The 16,718-nt window shown below is 33.5% G+C and overlaps 1 protein-coding gene across 10 annotated transcripts in view; it reads right to left on the reverse strand.

The window, feature by feature from the left end:
- Positions 1-781: 781 nt before the first annotated feature.
- LOC129747743 (neuronal acetylcholine receptor subunit alpha-7) overlaps positions 782-16,718 on the reverse strand; it is a 45,369-nt gene continuing 29,432 nt past the window's right edge. For 6 of the 10 annotated variants that reach the window (XM_055742086.1, XM_055742081.1, XM_055742090.1 and 3 more), the window contains 5 exons: positions 14,468-14,554; positions 10,789-10,898; positions 6,623-6,846; positions 6,385-6,555; positions 782-6,157 (listed from right to left, as the gene is read on the reverse strand). In XM_055742086.1, the coding sequence (XP_055598061.1) occupies positions 6,073-6,157; positions 6,385-6,555; positions 6,623-6,846; positions 10,789-10,898; positions 14,468-14,554 (677 nt within the window). In that variant the 3' untranslated portion in view covers positions 782-6,072. Of the gene's footprint in view, positions 6,158-6,384; positions 6,556-6,622; positions 6,847-10,788; positions 10,899-12,757; positions 12,845-14,467; positions 14,555-16,718 lie in introns of all 10 variants that reach the window. The other 4 variants (XM_055742082.1, XM_055742083.1, XM_055742088.1 and 1 more) reach the window with 2 other exon arrangements.

Raw genomic sequence — 16,718 nt, forward strand, 5'->3', positions numbered from 1 at the left:
GAAAGAAAAATAAATGATTAACTAAAAAAAACTGAGAAATTAAAAAAAAATCAAGGTTTTTTACGCGACACCCGACAAGAAAAACTCGAAAAAAAAGATTTGTTCCCGAAAAATTTTCAAGTTTTTAATTTTGGGTAATTAAAAAAAAAATCAAGGTTTTTTACGCGAACCCCGACCAGAAAAATTCGGAAATAATGATTTTGTTACGCGACCCTCAACCAGAAAAAATCGAAAAAATTGATTTTTCCACGAAAAATTTTCTAGTTTAAAATGTTGAGAGATTCTAAAATTGAAGGTTTTTTACGCTACCTCCGACCAGAAAATATCGAAAAATGATTTTTTCCCGAAAATTTTTCAAGTTTAAAATTTTGAGTGATGTAACAAATTTAAGGTTTTTTACACGACCACCGACCAGAAAAAATAGGAAAAATGATTTTTTCCTGAAAATTTTTTAAGTTTAAAATTTTAAGTGATTTAAAAAATTCAATGCTTTTTATGCGATCCCCGACCCCGACCACCGAAATCGAAAAAAAATGATTTTTCCCGAAAAATTTTCTAGTGAGTGATTTGAAAAAAAAAAACAATATGTTTTACGTGACCCCGACCATAAAAAATTGAAAAAAATGTTTTTTTTCCAGAAAATTTGTCAAGTTTAAAATTTTGAGTGATCCAAAACATTCAAGGCTTTTTACGCGACCCCCGGACCAGAAAAATCGAAAAAATGATTCATAGATTCCTTCATATCTATAGGATTTCTTTTCAATAAGGTCGAACGATAAAATGCTTTCAGAGTTATTTTTATTCCAATTTTGTGTATACGTAATAATATCTCATTTTGTCATATTGCAACATACTAAACAAATCTTGTAAAAATACCCTACATAGATGCACTTATATATATTATAAACATTTATACAAATGTTTAGGGCTGTGACTACATCTTCGAGTGTATAAATGTTTTGTACCAGCCAAACATTCAATTCAATAGTGTGTATCTGTTTTAAATTTTATCCAAAACATTCTCTTACATAACATTCATAAATAGTTTTCTTTTGCTAACTAATACTTGCTCTAACGGGTTTTACCTTTTTTCAAAATTATTTCCTTTTATTTATTCCTCTTTTATGTTTACGTGTCTTTCTTTTAATAAAATCGTCAATGTGACGAAACTAATTTTGCTAACATCATTATCCGATGACAGGCATTTATAATGATTTGCGTTTTATTTATTGATTCATTTTGAATTAGATCTATTTAGTTTCACACCAAATTACTTCGATCAGTTATACGTGAATTTTCAGCAGTTTTATTTATTTTTTATTTACATCTGTCATTGTCAACAAAGTTAAATTATGAAGCAAACTGCAAGCTTGCATCGTACTATATCGTCTAGCAACATCTTGTAACACGAGATTTTCAATGATCGATCACCGTTACACTAAAACAACACAAAACGAATGTTTGTTGTTACATATGTACAATTACTGGAAACGTAAACTGTACGATGAGCAACGTTAACAGTTCTTCTAACAACCGATCTTATATTAGAAATTTCACGAGTTTATCGTCGACATTCTGGTTTCAACGAAATTTAGAAAGTTCGAACACTTATAATAACTCAATGATAAATGGTAGAAATGAAATCTGGGGATTCAGTCTAACCAAATGTAACAAATGCAGACAATGCAGATATTTTCATTTATTCGATAAACTTTTATATTTAAATTTAAATGATGTTCATTCTCTTTGGTTGTTTAAATCATTTTTTTTCTCGATGATATACGTTCTCTGTGTCTAATGTCAGACAGTCGATTGACGATAATAATAGAAATGATACCTTACAACGCGGAGTACAGACTAGTCATTTCGCTGCACAGATGGCAGCTGTCCATATACTAAGATCCCTATATACATCCTGTATATTTTATGAGAAACCTACCTTGGTGGTACTGTGCTTCGAACTCGTTATCATTTTTTACTAAGTTTTTTTGGTTTAAATTTTTTATTGGGATGAGCTTCTTTTGCTTTCCACCAGATGCTGAAATTCTCGGTACATTTTACAAAATCTAGGATACATAAGTGATTTTAAAAAATTATGAAAATTTTAACGTTCCAGATTTTTAACATATGTTTTCGGTTTTTAATTTAAACATATATTAGAACCAGGGTTTTATATTTTCAGTAATTTTTACATGTTAATACTGAAGCAAGCAAATTCTTCAATTTTATTTATCCGTTCAAATCCGGTATGGTATTCGGTACCTTTTGTACCTAACCATATAATTTTGAAAAGCAAATGCACATAAAGATATTAGTTTTCGTTTAGAACACAGTCGTCTTCATGTCATTCATAAAAGCATAAAATATTTAGGACTAAGATCCAGCAAACCCGTTTAATTTAATTGTTTTGATTTTAACTCATTTTTAACTTCATTCGTTTCATGATTTTTTATTTTTCCTCAAACAGTTTTCTCAAACAGTTGTATTCATCAAGAAAAAAAATTTAAAATAAAATACGATTTTTCTATTTTTCCATACATTAACTGTTGCGAATTTGTAACTTTATGAAATGAAGGGTTAAGAGATTGTACTTTTCAAAACTGTCAGTTGAAGAAATAACTCCCTAAATCGGGATTTAGGTCTTCAAGATAGCTTAGTAAAATATAAATGTTCAAGTACGTCAACTTTATATCTCTCATCTCTCCAAAAAACATTACAGAAAGCCGGAAATAAAACGCGTTCCTCTGCCAAATTGATGAAAAAGTTCATGCCGACTTACGATGAAACATTTTCCATACAATTTTTATCCGACCCTTCAGTCCTTCCAACAGACGTTTTTATTTGTTTAGAGACGTTTTCCTAAAAAAATCGAAAAAAAAACTCCAGAAACTAATAACGCCTAGCTATGCATTAAACATGCCTTATCTGAATGAACAGATCTAACAAATTTGTGATGAAGTAAGCTATTTATTTGCAATTTTTTTACAGTATTGAAGCACAAGTTTTCACTTTGACCAGCTGATTTTATCAAAAAAAAATCTTTCCAATTTCACAGAACTGTAAAAAGATCATTTTAAGACATTTAAAAGTTTTTGTGTACAATCGAAAACTGTACCTGTTCATGTCTTCATAAGTTTTCCGTCTACATATTGACGCTTCTTGTACAGGGTGACAAAAAAGTCCGGTCACACTTTTTTGGGGTCGCCTAAAGCCTACACGTTGCATCTCTCTGATGCCATCTATATTTCAAATGAAAGGGCTATCTTTGCTGCCCAAAGTGGCAGAGTTTCGTGTCTGTGCAGTTTGTTTACATTGAGTTGTAAGCCTTGGCAGAGTTAAGAGCAGCTGTTATCGCTGAATATGTGAGAGGGTACAAACCCGGACACATATTCAAACACCTAAAACCGCTCGGAATCAACCGAAAATTCGTGTACCGGACCATAAATCGGTACCTGGAGACCGGAGACACCGAGGACAAGGCACGATCTGGACGACCAAGGTCTGTGAGAACTCCAAGGCTGAAAAAGATCTGGGACGAGATGCCGATGGAGCACGTGCGCATCGCTTGCGACGACTTTCCGAGACGTCTGAAGCTGGTTCGATCAGAGAAAGGTGGTGTTATCCTAAGATATCGTCTGTGAAGTATCTTTATGAGTTACTGAATAAAGCTATAAAAGCTAGATTCAGATTTTCTGATTGATTCTGATGATTCTTTGAAATATGGAGATTTTCCTGTGCGACCGGACTTTTTTGTCACCCTGTAAAACAAAAAAAAAAAACTATAAAACTTTTCAAACTTTTTTTAACTGTAGGAATTGGACTTAAAATAATTGAATCTGAGCACATATTCGCTTAAAATGCTTCTTATTTCTAATTTGCGTTTAGTGGTGTCTTTGATTATTTATTCTTCTTGTTGGAAAGATGAGAGTAGATAGTTGAAAAGCATTATTGTCAATCATTCGAGAAAGTATATCATCGCTGTAATGTTTTTATTCCGTTTAACACAAAGTATGTAATTTAGAGCAATTCATATTGTTGCAAATCTTGTTGTTATAGATTCTCTCTCGTTCCTTGCATGTGATTTGTAATGAGAATTTTGGATATTGATCATTCAAGCTAATAGAACTGTGAGTATTGTTTTGCATTGAATTATTTTGATTTTCTACTGCATTTGTTGGTGTCGATATATGTAATATGCATTTATGCTATGCAGAATACTTGGGGTAACAGCCATTCCCGAAGGAAGGCCGTACGCTGCAGTATAGGGTGCTGTAATCACGAGCCAAGTGCGATCGCAAATTCAATAACTCTGCTACTGTATTAAATGAGATACATATGATAACATTTCATTATTGAGTGTACACGATATATTAAGTTTTGCGAAAAGTGATCGAAGGCTCCGATGATGATAATGTTTGCATTTCTAGTATGCCTTTTTTCAGATACCATAGTCTGATAACTAATTTTTTTTTGATTTTCGATTCGATCAACACCTATGTAATTATTTTAATCGTAGATAGGAGCAACCATAATTCAGTTCTGAATCCATATGATAAACTACTATAATGTTTTGGATTATCTTGATTGTAGAAAATATTGTTATCAGTATATTATCAAGAAGCGTTACATTTGGATTCAGATCAGGATGGTTTTTAGTCGGTATAGATAAATGAAACTTAATCTTTGGTAAATTGGCTCAGAAATATAGAGTTAATCTTCTGTTTAAAAAAATCGTTAAACGCTCGAAAAAGTAAGCCACATTTGCCTATAGACGAAAATGACACTACCTTTCACGCGGTGTTAAAAGTATGAAAATATTCAGTATAAAAACATCAAATAAAATTTGTTCGCACGAAACTTCAAAAGTTTATTTTGTTGCTTTTGCAAGCTATGCTTTGCATTTTAATTGAAGTTATCAACCAAACTACCAGCCACATTATTCGTAGTGACTGACTGCGTATGTATTTTAATACACGATGTATTCGCTTCGATTAGCACAATTTTGTTTTATTAAATTTTGAGCAGGATTGTCAACAGATGTGAATATAGATATTTTTGATAATACTATTTATATTCCACTATTATTGTTTAGTATTGGTAAACTTATACGTAATTATCAACTAAATTCTTTACGAAACAGTGCACGTAATTTATTCCTTTTTCAGTTATACTGAGATAATTCGTGTGTTTCCAGATGTCGCTGTATGTAATTTGTAATAGTTCTACTCGTTCGTATCGGTAGTTCTGTTATTGAACAACTGTTATACGCGTATATCCGAAATATATACGCTTTGATCTGCTTGTAATCTTTAAATCAGATGTAACTTTTTACCATCTACATATAGATGACTCTTTCAATAGTTTATTGATAATCCCTATTTGTATTGCGTTAAAACTAACCCTATTCTAGCATATATTTTACTATACGTTGAAAAGAGCGTTCTTTTCTCTGCTATGCGGCTAACGGTATAGTGCATGAATTCCATTTCCTGTCGCGATAACGTTACACTTAGCGTTATTGTTTTCATTCTCTATGATTGATCATAATCCTTGTGTTTCTCCCGTTGACGGTCCTTTTTCTTTGAATTCTTCAAGTTCCTTAGATGGTGGAGTATATCTCGATGACGCAACAGTAGACTTCGTCGTGCGTGCTTGCCTTCAGCTCTCTCTCTCTGTCTCGCTCTATCTTGATGCTCTTGAATAGGCTACTCATCAGTAATTTTCCAATAGTGCTTTGGTAATGATTGCAGGAACAGTTGCTTGAGTTCTTTTGAGGATTAATGTTTAAAAGATATTATTCCATCAAATCAGTTGTGTTTTTAAAAAAATATTTTTTATCGATTCATTTTTATCTATACGTATTCATCCGATGTTTACTTGTGATGTTTTAGATTTTGTCGTTCATCATTATTTGTCGGCAGTTTTAAACTGATCAATTTTGTTTTTATTAAAATCTATTTTAATAGTCTAATTAACTTCTAACTTGATTTACATGATTTCTTTTTAAAAAATCTTATAAATTTTAATAGATCACCTATATAACAAGTTCTTATATCAAAATTTAATTCGTTTTTATTGCACTATTATATGTGGAGCTGATAGTAACACAGTGACTGTAGCAATTATCGTAAACAACGTGAATACAAAAAGGCAGAATCTGGAACGAAATACATAAAGGTCAATTTGTTGGTTAAATTGTAATGTTTCAAATTAAATTTTTCTTTGTACAATCTAAGCTAAAGTGTAATTCTCTTAAAATAAAATCCTTAGAATGAAATTGTATTAAAACATGTTATAATTGGAACTCAGCATTCAGACTGAATAAGTTGATTGGATTTGTAATCTGGTGAATTGAGGTTAAAAATTTCAACGAAATTCGTTTACCTGTCAACAACCATGGCGGCGAATTTCCAGTCACTGATTAATTCTGCTTCTTCGTCTGCTTTCCGCATTCGGTTCGTAATGAATTGCAATTCCTTCAAGATGTGATGCAGATCCTTGTGGGAACAACCAGACATTGAATGGTGCTCTTCAACTGTTGTTGGTCTTGAAAATCTGAAATATTCAAGTTATGCGGTTAGTTTTTCGATGACAACGTTCGAACGATTTTTTTCGTGCTCACCCGGATGTACTTATTGCAGTAGTGGAACCGGTGATTCCACCAGTAGTATGTCTGAAGTCATCTTCAATATCCAGCACGTTAGCAAGTAGTGATTTGGAGGATCGTTCCTTTAGCTCGAGCTCTTTCATCCGGTTTGACATCAATATGGTTTTTCGGGTAATTTTCTTACCGGGACGTCCCATACGCAGAATCCAAGGCAGCCATTGAAGAAATACTGACTTAATCTGAAAATAAAAAGTAGGCGATTTATGAAACTAGACACGAGAAAAACCATATGGATATATCATTTGTTTAATAACGTATACATTAAAAAATGAACTTTTTTCGGATGCTGAATAAAAATAAACAAACACAGATATATTCTGTAAATTTTCCATGGAAGGTTGTAAAAATTTGTTATAAGCGCTCTTTTAGAATAATATTCCACATCTTTCCAAGCGGCCAGTGCGCATTTTATCGGAAAGTTCGAAATGGCGGACAGAAAAAAACATAGGTACGTGGGAGTCTCTTTTGGAGTTTTTTCATCGTTTTATTTTTTAATCCCTCCTCAATTTTCTTGGCAAAATGGCCCATTTAATTCAGCCACTGCGTCTTTGCCTGCAGCTGCGAGATCTGTGGAAGTGAGTGCCTCTTTCTAACATGTACACACTCATCTGGCGCAACCCCTTATAGTGTAGTTTTGACCCGTTATCGGATAAGACTGGGTTAACTCCTTTTTGGTGTACAGGCCTTGTACCCTTTATAGGGTACATAGGCTGTACGTTTCAAACGCTTGCCCACTCGGTGGGGATGTGAGCAGTTTTTTGTGTGACATGAAATGTTGCATGCAAAAAAGTAAAATCGAGAGTTGGATTTATCAAATATAAAATATTTTAATCAATAATCACAAATATTTAAACACTTTTACACACTTTTTTAAAGATGAAATTTAAACTGCAGCAGCAAAACATCGCAGGAAACAGGATGGTGAAATCTGCAAGAAATTCAAACCAATTAGATGAATCGTATTTTTTCAGGAGATCTTAAATTGCCATTTTTTGCATCATTTCCACTTTCCTCTTGCCAGCAATGAACGTTCGAAAGTTTCTGCCATATTTCCATGTCCGGCCCTGTAAATGAAAACTTATTTTATTAAATCAGAACACAAAACATAAAAAAATAACACTTACTACAATCCGCCGTTGCCAACAACTTTTCCGGGCTTTTCCAAAAAATGTGTAATATTGAAGTAAAAAAATGACCCCTTATTTGACAGATCCTGGAGGTTCGCAATAATGGGTCAATTTTACAACTGTTCAAGTGTTCCCCCAAATGAGTGTGTAGGTTTGTCCATGTTTGACATGCACTTTTTCACTGTTTGCCCATTGCACCGACCTTCCCCCGGCTAAGCGCACACAGCAATGAAGCCAGCCACTTTTCCCTCGGTCTTCTTCTTCAGCATTTCTGGAGCTTCTCGTCGCTTAGAGCAAGTTCACTGGTGTTGGAAAAAAGTGGTAGAAATTTTGTCACTTTTTGCACATTTTGAAAATTTTGCCATGCAAAAACATTTTCAAGATTTGCGGCCTTCAAGTTTTTTCACAACACGTGTTGTAGTTTCGCATGCTGTGATGCAAAAATAGCAATATATCTATCACATATGGCTGAAATAGAAACAGTGCTGTAAAAAATACAACGCCCAAAGATCTTGAAAACATTTTTGCATGGTAAAATTTTCAAAATGTCAAAATTTCTACCACTTTTTCCCAACACCAGTGAACTTGCTCTTAAGATAGTCGACCGTTCGGAAAAAGGCTTTCTTTCGATGCTCTGATTGTAATCTTCGAGTGTCAAGACGTTGTAGTAGCCAAAAGGAGTCCGTTTTCAGCATGCTGGACAACCGTTCTTTCAACGCGCACGCTTCTAAACGGAGTACCTTTACTGTTTTCGTTGGTTGTTGTTAGAGTTTGACTAATAGAGGTGTTTTTTTTGCAAATTTATTTGATCATTGGGATTTTAACATCTGAATATGAGGGCATTCATCCCTCAATTGGCGGTTTGCAGCTCGAAATCACACTCAGAGAGCTCTGCGATCAAAAGGATGATATTATTGATAGAAACATCAAGACAAAGGGGAAATTGTAGAATTTCGGTGTCCAAAGGTAATTTATTCAATATTGGATCGTACAAAAAGATAAGAAAAAGTCAACTTTCGCCGCAGCCCGTGGCGTAGAGGATAGCCTTCAAGTCTTCTAAACCAGCGGGCATGAGATCGAATCCCGGTTTACGGCATACATAGTACACTTTCTGTGGGTTGGTTGATTGGTTTCAGCATTTGTAAGATGCTAGCGATCATTTCTTCGAAAGATGTACGCTTTGAGGTTAAGAAAAAGGAATCTCTTCGAGGAAACATCAAGTTTCATTAAGATCCTGTATGTGTTTGTGTTTGTTTAACTACGTAATCGAGTATACTTTTAAAACCCGTGTTTTAACTTATATACGTTAATTTTCAGTTGGCCAAATACTTTGTAGCACTGATGAACTGATGTACAAGCTCGAACAAAAAATCTTCAAAAACTTGTGTAAAATTTCTAGTGCTCTCTTTTAAAGAAGCCGTTAAAAAGTGACGAAAAACAGTGCCATCTATTGCTTGATTTGTAACTTTTGAACGGCGCAACAGATGGCACTGTTTCTAGATAGCTCTTTTGCAAGTAAGAATTTTTCGAGAGGGCGAAATGGTGTTTGAGCTCATTAATAAATAAATTTAAAAACAATTAGATGAATTGCTCTATGTATATAATTAGATGAACTAAGAATAAATTTCAGTTGGGAAAAATAGCATCATTATAATATTGTCACTAGAGAGACTGACGAAATGACACATATACAAGCTTGAATTATAAAATTCCAGAAACGTATTCATAATTTCAAATGCTATCATTTAAACAAGCCGAATCAACTTTTGAAGTACTTGATTCTTGAAAGAGCGCAATTATAAATGATCTCAAAAATTAATAAACTAACATCGTAGGAAAATGGACGGCTTCAATATATTCACAGCAAGGTAAATTCATCTGGTTTATTTTACCTCGATTCTCGATTCTCGTAGAGGCTAAATAACAACTTTGAACAAGCCAGACGAACCAGTTATTTTATCCAGTTGAGCTTAAAATTAACAATCCAACGAAGAAATACAGATTCTAGGCTTCTCTGAGCGGGCATTTTCACGCATCATACCTGTTTATATTAAGTGCTTCATGCTAGTTTGAAGCAATTCGAAAAACAGCATTAAGCGTAAAATTTTGATAATGCAAATCAGAAATGTGTAACGAATCTTCAACATCAATTTGATCTAAACTCGTCAAATAGATACGACCTTTTCATAACTGACTAAAAGTTTGTTGTTTTGTTTTGTTTACATTTCATTTTCTTCTTGACAGTTCTCTCTGGTGTCCTTGGAGACATCTGGTGGCTCAACCAAAAAACATAAAATTGATTCAAAACGGTCGTCGGGACTTTACACACTTTTCAAGACTTAGCTTGTACATCAGTTCATCAGTGTTTGTAGTGCCACAGTGCAACAGCGTGGAAAGCCTGCCCGGAATTAGAATCTTTACAGTTTATTTATTAATCAGTTTTAAAACAGTATTTACATGATTCTGAATTATTTTTAGATCCATGCCGTGTCTTGAAGAAACGTTTTTTTAGAAAAAAAAAAAAAAAACAAATAGAACAACCCCTAAAAAAGCGTGAATGCAGAAAAGTGAAAATCAGTTGGCGCTACATGTCAAACAGTTTTGCTGGAAATCGCCAATAGGGGTGTCAAATTTTATTGCTGACTCATTGGTCACTATGATAGAGGCTGCATGGGTAGATTTTTGAGTGCGTGTAAGGTAGCCCGGGAAAAAACCGAGAATTTTGTCTATTTATTTTAATGCATACGTTATTATTTAAAAAAAAAACGGCTGAACTTATAAAATGATTATGCCAAGCGTGATGAGAATGATTCCTATTTCTGACTGTTTGTCCTCCGAAGGCTCAACTGTCTTGAGATCTAGAGAGCTGAACATGTTTATAAAACGAATGTATGTATTCTTGAATATGTGAATCCTCTCCCTCTTTAATCCTTTGTTGAACCACACTCAGTGATACTTGAACTTTTCAGTTTGAGGCATACATATGGTACTTACCCATGGAGGCATTTCATGAATATCCGCCGTTCTGTGATGGTAATTCAAAACCACCACCGTGAGGACTACAGACGATGCAACCATGAACATGATGCAATTGAAATATGTACCTGAAAGAAGCGATGAAATTTGTATTATTTTGTATTTTAAGGATATTGAATGCTAGTAAATCATGCATAACATATAAAATGCTACAGAATTTATTTGAGAAGGTAGCCTCATTTAGGTGTTTAGCGATTCATTGAACAGTAGTGTTTATGTAATACTTTGGTGAAATTTGCAGCGTTATCCAATTAGCCTACGTGTGAACAGAAACTAACACAATATGAAGTGCGAAGCTGTGAAGCGATTTGTGTACAGGCGCGTGAAAATACGATATGTTAGGAAAAGAGAAATATTTTTGTTAAACTAAACGAAACATTTACCGAAGGAGTGGATACTAAGTAGAAAGAGAAGGGACCCAATCCAATGAAGGAAGCATACAGTATAACACAAATGTTTTGCTACGGTAAGTATCATTATTTATGTTAGTTTATATATATTTTATTTAATATTAGTATTTGTTGTGTAGTGCAATTGTTACTCACGGTATCATTTGAAATTGTTGTTAGAGCTGTAGATTAACAATTGCACATGTATAGTTATAGTTTAATTTATCATTTAATCGTGGAGAAGTTTATTTGACATTTTAGTTAGGATCGTCATACATCGACATACGTTTAGTAGAGTTTGGAATAATCTCATAGTTGGCAGACACTTGCAAGCAATTAACATAGAACAGAGTGAGAACAGTTCATGAGCCATACCATTCAATGAAATATTTTAACGAAACTAAAGTATTATACTCTCGATTAAAAATATAGATTGTTCTGTTTCAGAGTGGCTTGAAATATCTTGTTGTGTTGTTCCGAATACCATTCTTTAAAAACCAAAATTTGTGGGAATGGGAAAAAGTGGCTTTATATGCTCTGAAATATATTGACTTTGTTTAAATAGAGCTTGCGACATGTACGCCATTTGGGGTTTTTAGTCTAAACAACTACAGAAATAATCATATGAAGCTTCGGTTCCTTCGGAAGGGAACCAGATGATAGGATATTCAAAAAGCAATTCAATCTTTTATTGAGAAAAATCTCACAAAAAACAATTCAAAGCATGGGTATCAATCTCAGCACAGAACAATAGATTGCTTTCATTTCGATTTAAAATATTTTAAAAACACAATTTTCTTATTCATGGCTAACGCAATGCTTTAAATCAAATCAAAACTTTCCCTTGTGCTAGGTGTTTGGCCATTGAACAATTTATGCTTTATCCAATGGTATTACAAATTCAATATTTTGATTCGCAATGTGTGCATCAAACTTTTGTACGATTTCAGGCACCTTAGATAAACAAATAACTTTAGTGTCCAACTCTCTGTGAGTGTTAGTTGAAATGCTGCAATGATGGATAACATTTATCCAGGCACCAATAATTACACTGAGAAAGATGTGAAACAATACTAACTACGTCAGTTTACTATTTAATTTTAAATATATTACAGAATCATTGTTACGCCGAAGCATCGAACGAATGCTTCCGAATTGTTATTTTAACACATGTATTGATAAGTTGTGCTCCACAGTAAGCAACTGTAAAAAAAACGAAACAAGTGAAGGTAAATCATAGAAGGATTTAGCAAGTGTTATTTCTATCATGCATTAGAGTAAGGCCGATGGATTTTTGGTAATTGATAAGATATCAGTGATAGTAGGAGCTAACAATCATGGAATTGGTTTCGGCAGTATTTAAAACGTATCTTATTTTCAGTTGCTCATTGAAAGATTTCTTTATCTTCTCTTTAGTTCGGGTTTAAAATATCCTTTTATTTAGCTGAACTATATTAGTTAACGATTTCCTTAATATATAATTTGATTAGTTGGTTAAGGCTAATTATGTTATACGATACTGTATTGTGAAATAATACCTAATAGTGGCACTGCTTCACTAGTCTTTGTTATGACATGACCGACTAACAATGAAAATACAGTCTGAGACACCAGTATAGTTAGTCCTGAAATTAAATTTTAGATCTATTATTTGTTCAAAGAAGGTGCGTAGAATGAAACCATTAGAGCAATATTAAAATTGTTTGATATATTTTACTTCTATAGAATTTCTAATGTTGCTTTTGTAGCAGAGTAATTGCAAAAGTTAATGCTTTTTCGGAACAACCTCCTTAGAACTCGAACCCTTAACCGTTCATTTATCTTTCAAGACAAAACATTTGGCAATCAATTAACGAATATATTTTGATCTTGAGAATCAATGTTCAGAATATGTTCATCAAGTACTATGTTGATCGGATGTATCGAGGTTGGCATATGAGATTGTTAATTTTTAGGCAGGGTTCGAATCCCGGAGTTTTGTTAAGTTATTTTCAAGGTTTTTGGAATGTGTTTTTTTCACAATCGATTGGTTGAAAGATTTTCAAATATCCTATAATCCGTTCAAACCCAGCTTGCAATGCGATTCAATATGACCCGCCATTGATAGTACACAGAAAGATATTTTTTAAGTACATATTTTGTGCAACAAGGGTCAGGACCACGGTTTGCTGTCCTGAAGCGGTAGATGGCGACCGCTTACATCGATGTTCTGCATGATTGGCCATGGACTCTGATAAGCATTCGACTATAGCTCTCACTTTTATCATACAAATTCCCATAAAAACTTTGAATATTTTGCAAAAAATGGCCCAGCTGTTATTGGGCCCCAAATGAACCCAAAACAGTTTGATTTTTTTTTTGGATGGTTATATATAATACACAAACACCACCTGAACCAACAATAAAAATCATTTTGTGAACTCTACGATGTAATGTGATAGGTAGTTCCCAATAGTAAGATCAAGGAGCTAGAAATCCACAATTTTTTACTGTCGGAATATAAACCTACTCGAACTTGTAAAATCCTTGTAATTCGCCCAATCGTATTTTGAGACTTCAAGTGGAAGAATTCAACATATCCTATGGGCGACTTTATGAAATCTCATCTATAATATGGGAAACAATTGATTAAAATGTCTTTCTATTTTCATTCAAGTATGAAACAATCTGATATGCACAGCAGTAATGTTGGGTATAGTTTCATTTAACGTTTGAAATGTCGCAAGCTCTTCCTATCGGGATGTTTAAGCATTTTTTTTTTTTCAGAGGTGGAATTCAGTGTTGAAACTATAATTAGGATTGTTAAGCTTAACAAATAAAATTGGAATGGCATTGAACGTTAAATGATATTTATTGATCTAGACAGATAGAGAAAGTTACTTTTATCCACCATTTATCGATGGGATTATCAAAATATAAAGAAGAGGCTCACACACTGTTTTAACAATTATGTATTATCACATGCGACTCTATACAAAGATTTCCGATGTATAGAAAAATTTGAACCTATAGATTGTCTAAACCAAACAGACAATAGCAGATTTTCAGAGTGTGAGCACGATTTTCTGTTTTGTTTTATTGTTAAAGCTAGGTTAGAAAAAATTAGCAAACGAGGATATCTTGTAAACATCAATAAGTCAATCCGAAACTGTTTCACTATACATGTAGTAAGTGATCAAAACACACACACATATACAAAATGCATCAACAAGATTCCACTCAACGTAAATGTAATAAGAATGTTCTACCTAACAAAGGGATCGCATCGGATACTTGAGGTAATGTTTCCGCCACTAAGTTCAGGAATACAGTAAGGGATAGTAGAATGGTCACGCCTGAAAAATCAGAAACTTTCAGTTATCCGAAGAGTAGTATCAGCTACATGTATGTATGTATTCATTGTTGCAAAAGATATTTATTTAGAACACTTTCATCGTTTCCGCATCATTCAGAACGACTCCTCCATCATGGTTTCTAGGAAAGCTACTTAAATAAAGTGAATTTGGAGCATGCAAACATTTAATAGATAGGTGAAATTTTGAATTTCGATGGTTAAATCCATTTTTAGAAATAATAATAGACAAGGTACTACTAAACATTCAGAATTAGTAAGCGTGTTGTACTGAATACCGTTTTTATGTTGCATTCAGAATGTCATTCTAGGACCAGCAAATGGTTTCATTTGGTTTGGAAACATTATCTGATGGACTAATAGAGGAATCCGTTGCCTGGTGAATTCCAATCTCAAATGCCAACCTGTACGATAGTATTTTAATCAGGTGTCATGTGAACGTAATCCCTTAGCTGTGCTGTTGGTATGGACGTATTAGCACCGATATTTATGATAAATCGTGAAAAGCTTGCTCCTCTATTACACGTTAATTTTATTATTCATAAATGCGATATCGTTATCACTTTATCTTACTTTATTGGATATATTGGAAAAATATAGCTTAGCAAGTCCTACCATTAACCCAATTCTTATTCAACATGAATAAGAACCCTTATTTGGTAAGGGAGAATCAAGATATACATAATAGAACAAAATTGCGATCGGACGGATGTTGCGTCAGAAACTTCTGCTTTGTGATATTACTACTAACTGGAGACTTGGGCCAAGTTAGGTTTTTGGTTCACATCTCTGCCATCTTTTGGTTGTGCATTTTTCCGTCTATCAATATTTGCTTTTATTACCGGATTTTTCTTTTTCACTTTGTAGAGCTTTGTGTAGTATTTCTGTGCATGTTTGAAAACCTTTCAAAATTTGTATGACACTTGTGTTCCATTTCATTACCTGGAACACTGTAAATTAGTCGGGGAAAATTCAAAAAGAATCCTTTCAAAATCAAATTACAAGCAGTGACCACATCTTTTTCGAAATAAAAGACAATACAGACCTTGGTTTATGGAATAACTCACGGTATAAAAAAAATCAAGTTATTTCGTATAATCGTCAAATAGTCTTTAAAATGCATAGGTTGTAAATTAACGCAGTCGGTCACATTTATCTTAGAGCCATAAAAGTCGAGCACAATGTTCAACATTAAATCAATCAATTTTGTGTAGAGGCGAGCTAATCCATTCGGTAGAAAAGGTCGAATTGACATAAGGCTCAACGGATGTGATGCCGAATGCACATGACTATGGAATTACCGCTGATTTGGAGCTTCGGCTGTTTGGGGTGTACCATCGGCTATTTCATGATCTCTGGCTACCCGATCAGGAGGGAAAAATAAAATTATATCAAGATGAGATATTTTGATACTAATTTATTCCTATCTAAATGAGTTATTATTCACTACTCGTAGGATGTTAAAATATCTTAAATTATATCAAAAAATCTATGCGGTCATAGCTAAATTATATCAATTTTAGATATGCTCCTTTCAAGATTATATCTTGTTCAGATAGCATAGTTTGATATTGGGCAGAACAAAACCTATGAAAATTATATCTTATCAAGATATGAGTGCTACGAGAAAATTTTCTAGTGGGATGTCAATAAACCACATTATTTTCTAAAACCATGCCCGATTTTTGGATTCCATAAAATTGCATTAAATTTTATGGATCTGTTGAGCGAAACTCATTAATGTTTGGTTTGGGCCGTTGACTTCGATGTCCGTGTTTCAGAAAAAGTTGTACGTATATCAAAATAAGATATAACCATTTTATTTTAGGACGATCCTAAAAAAAATCTTGATAATTGAAAATGAGCTCAACCCCATTCAAGTCTGTCAATCAGAATAAGATATAATTCGGATTGGAGAAACTTATGATCGAAAATTTGGAGTACTTAATCATAACTGAATCAGATGTAAATATCTTGGTGAGATATGTTTGAGTTATTATTTTGATATGCTCTCCTGATCGGGTACAGCCAAGTCGCAAAACATCCATATAAGTGAAGCGTCAAAATACAGTTAATTCTTCCGAAATGAAGAGTTAATCACCGTAAAATTATTAATGAAATTATTTTTATCGGCTATATCGGTGAAA

Source organism: Uranotaenia lowii, chromosome 2, assembly GCF_029784155.1.
Source record: "Uranotaenia lowii strain MFRU-FL chromosome 2, ASM2978415v1, whole genome shotgun sequence".
In the NCBI taxonomy this organism is placed as follows: Eukaryota; Metazoa; Arthropoda; class Insecta; order Diptera; family Culicidae; genus Uranotaenia; species Uranotaenia lowii.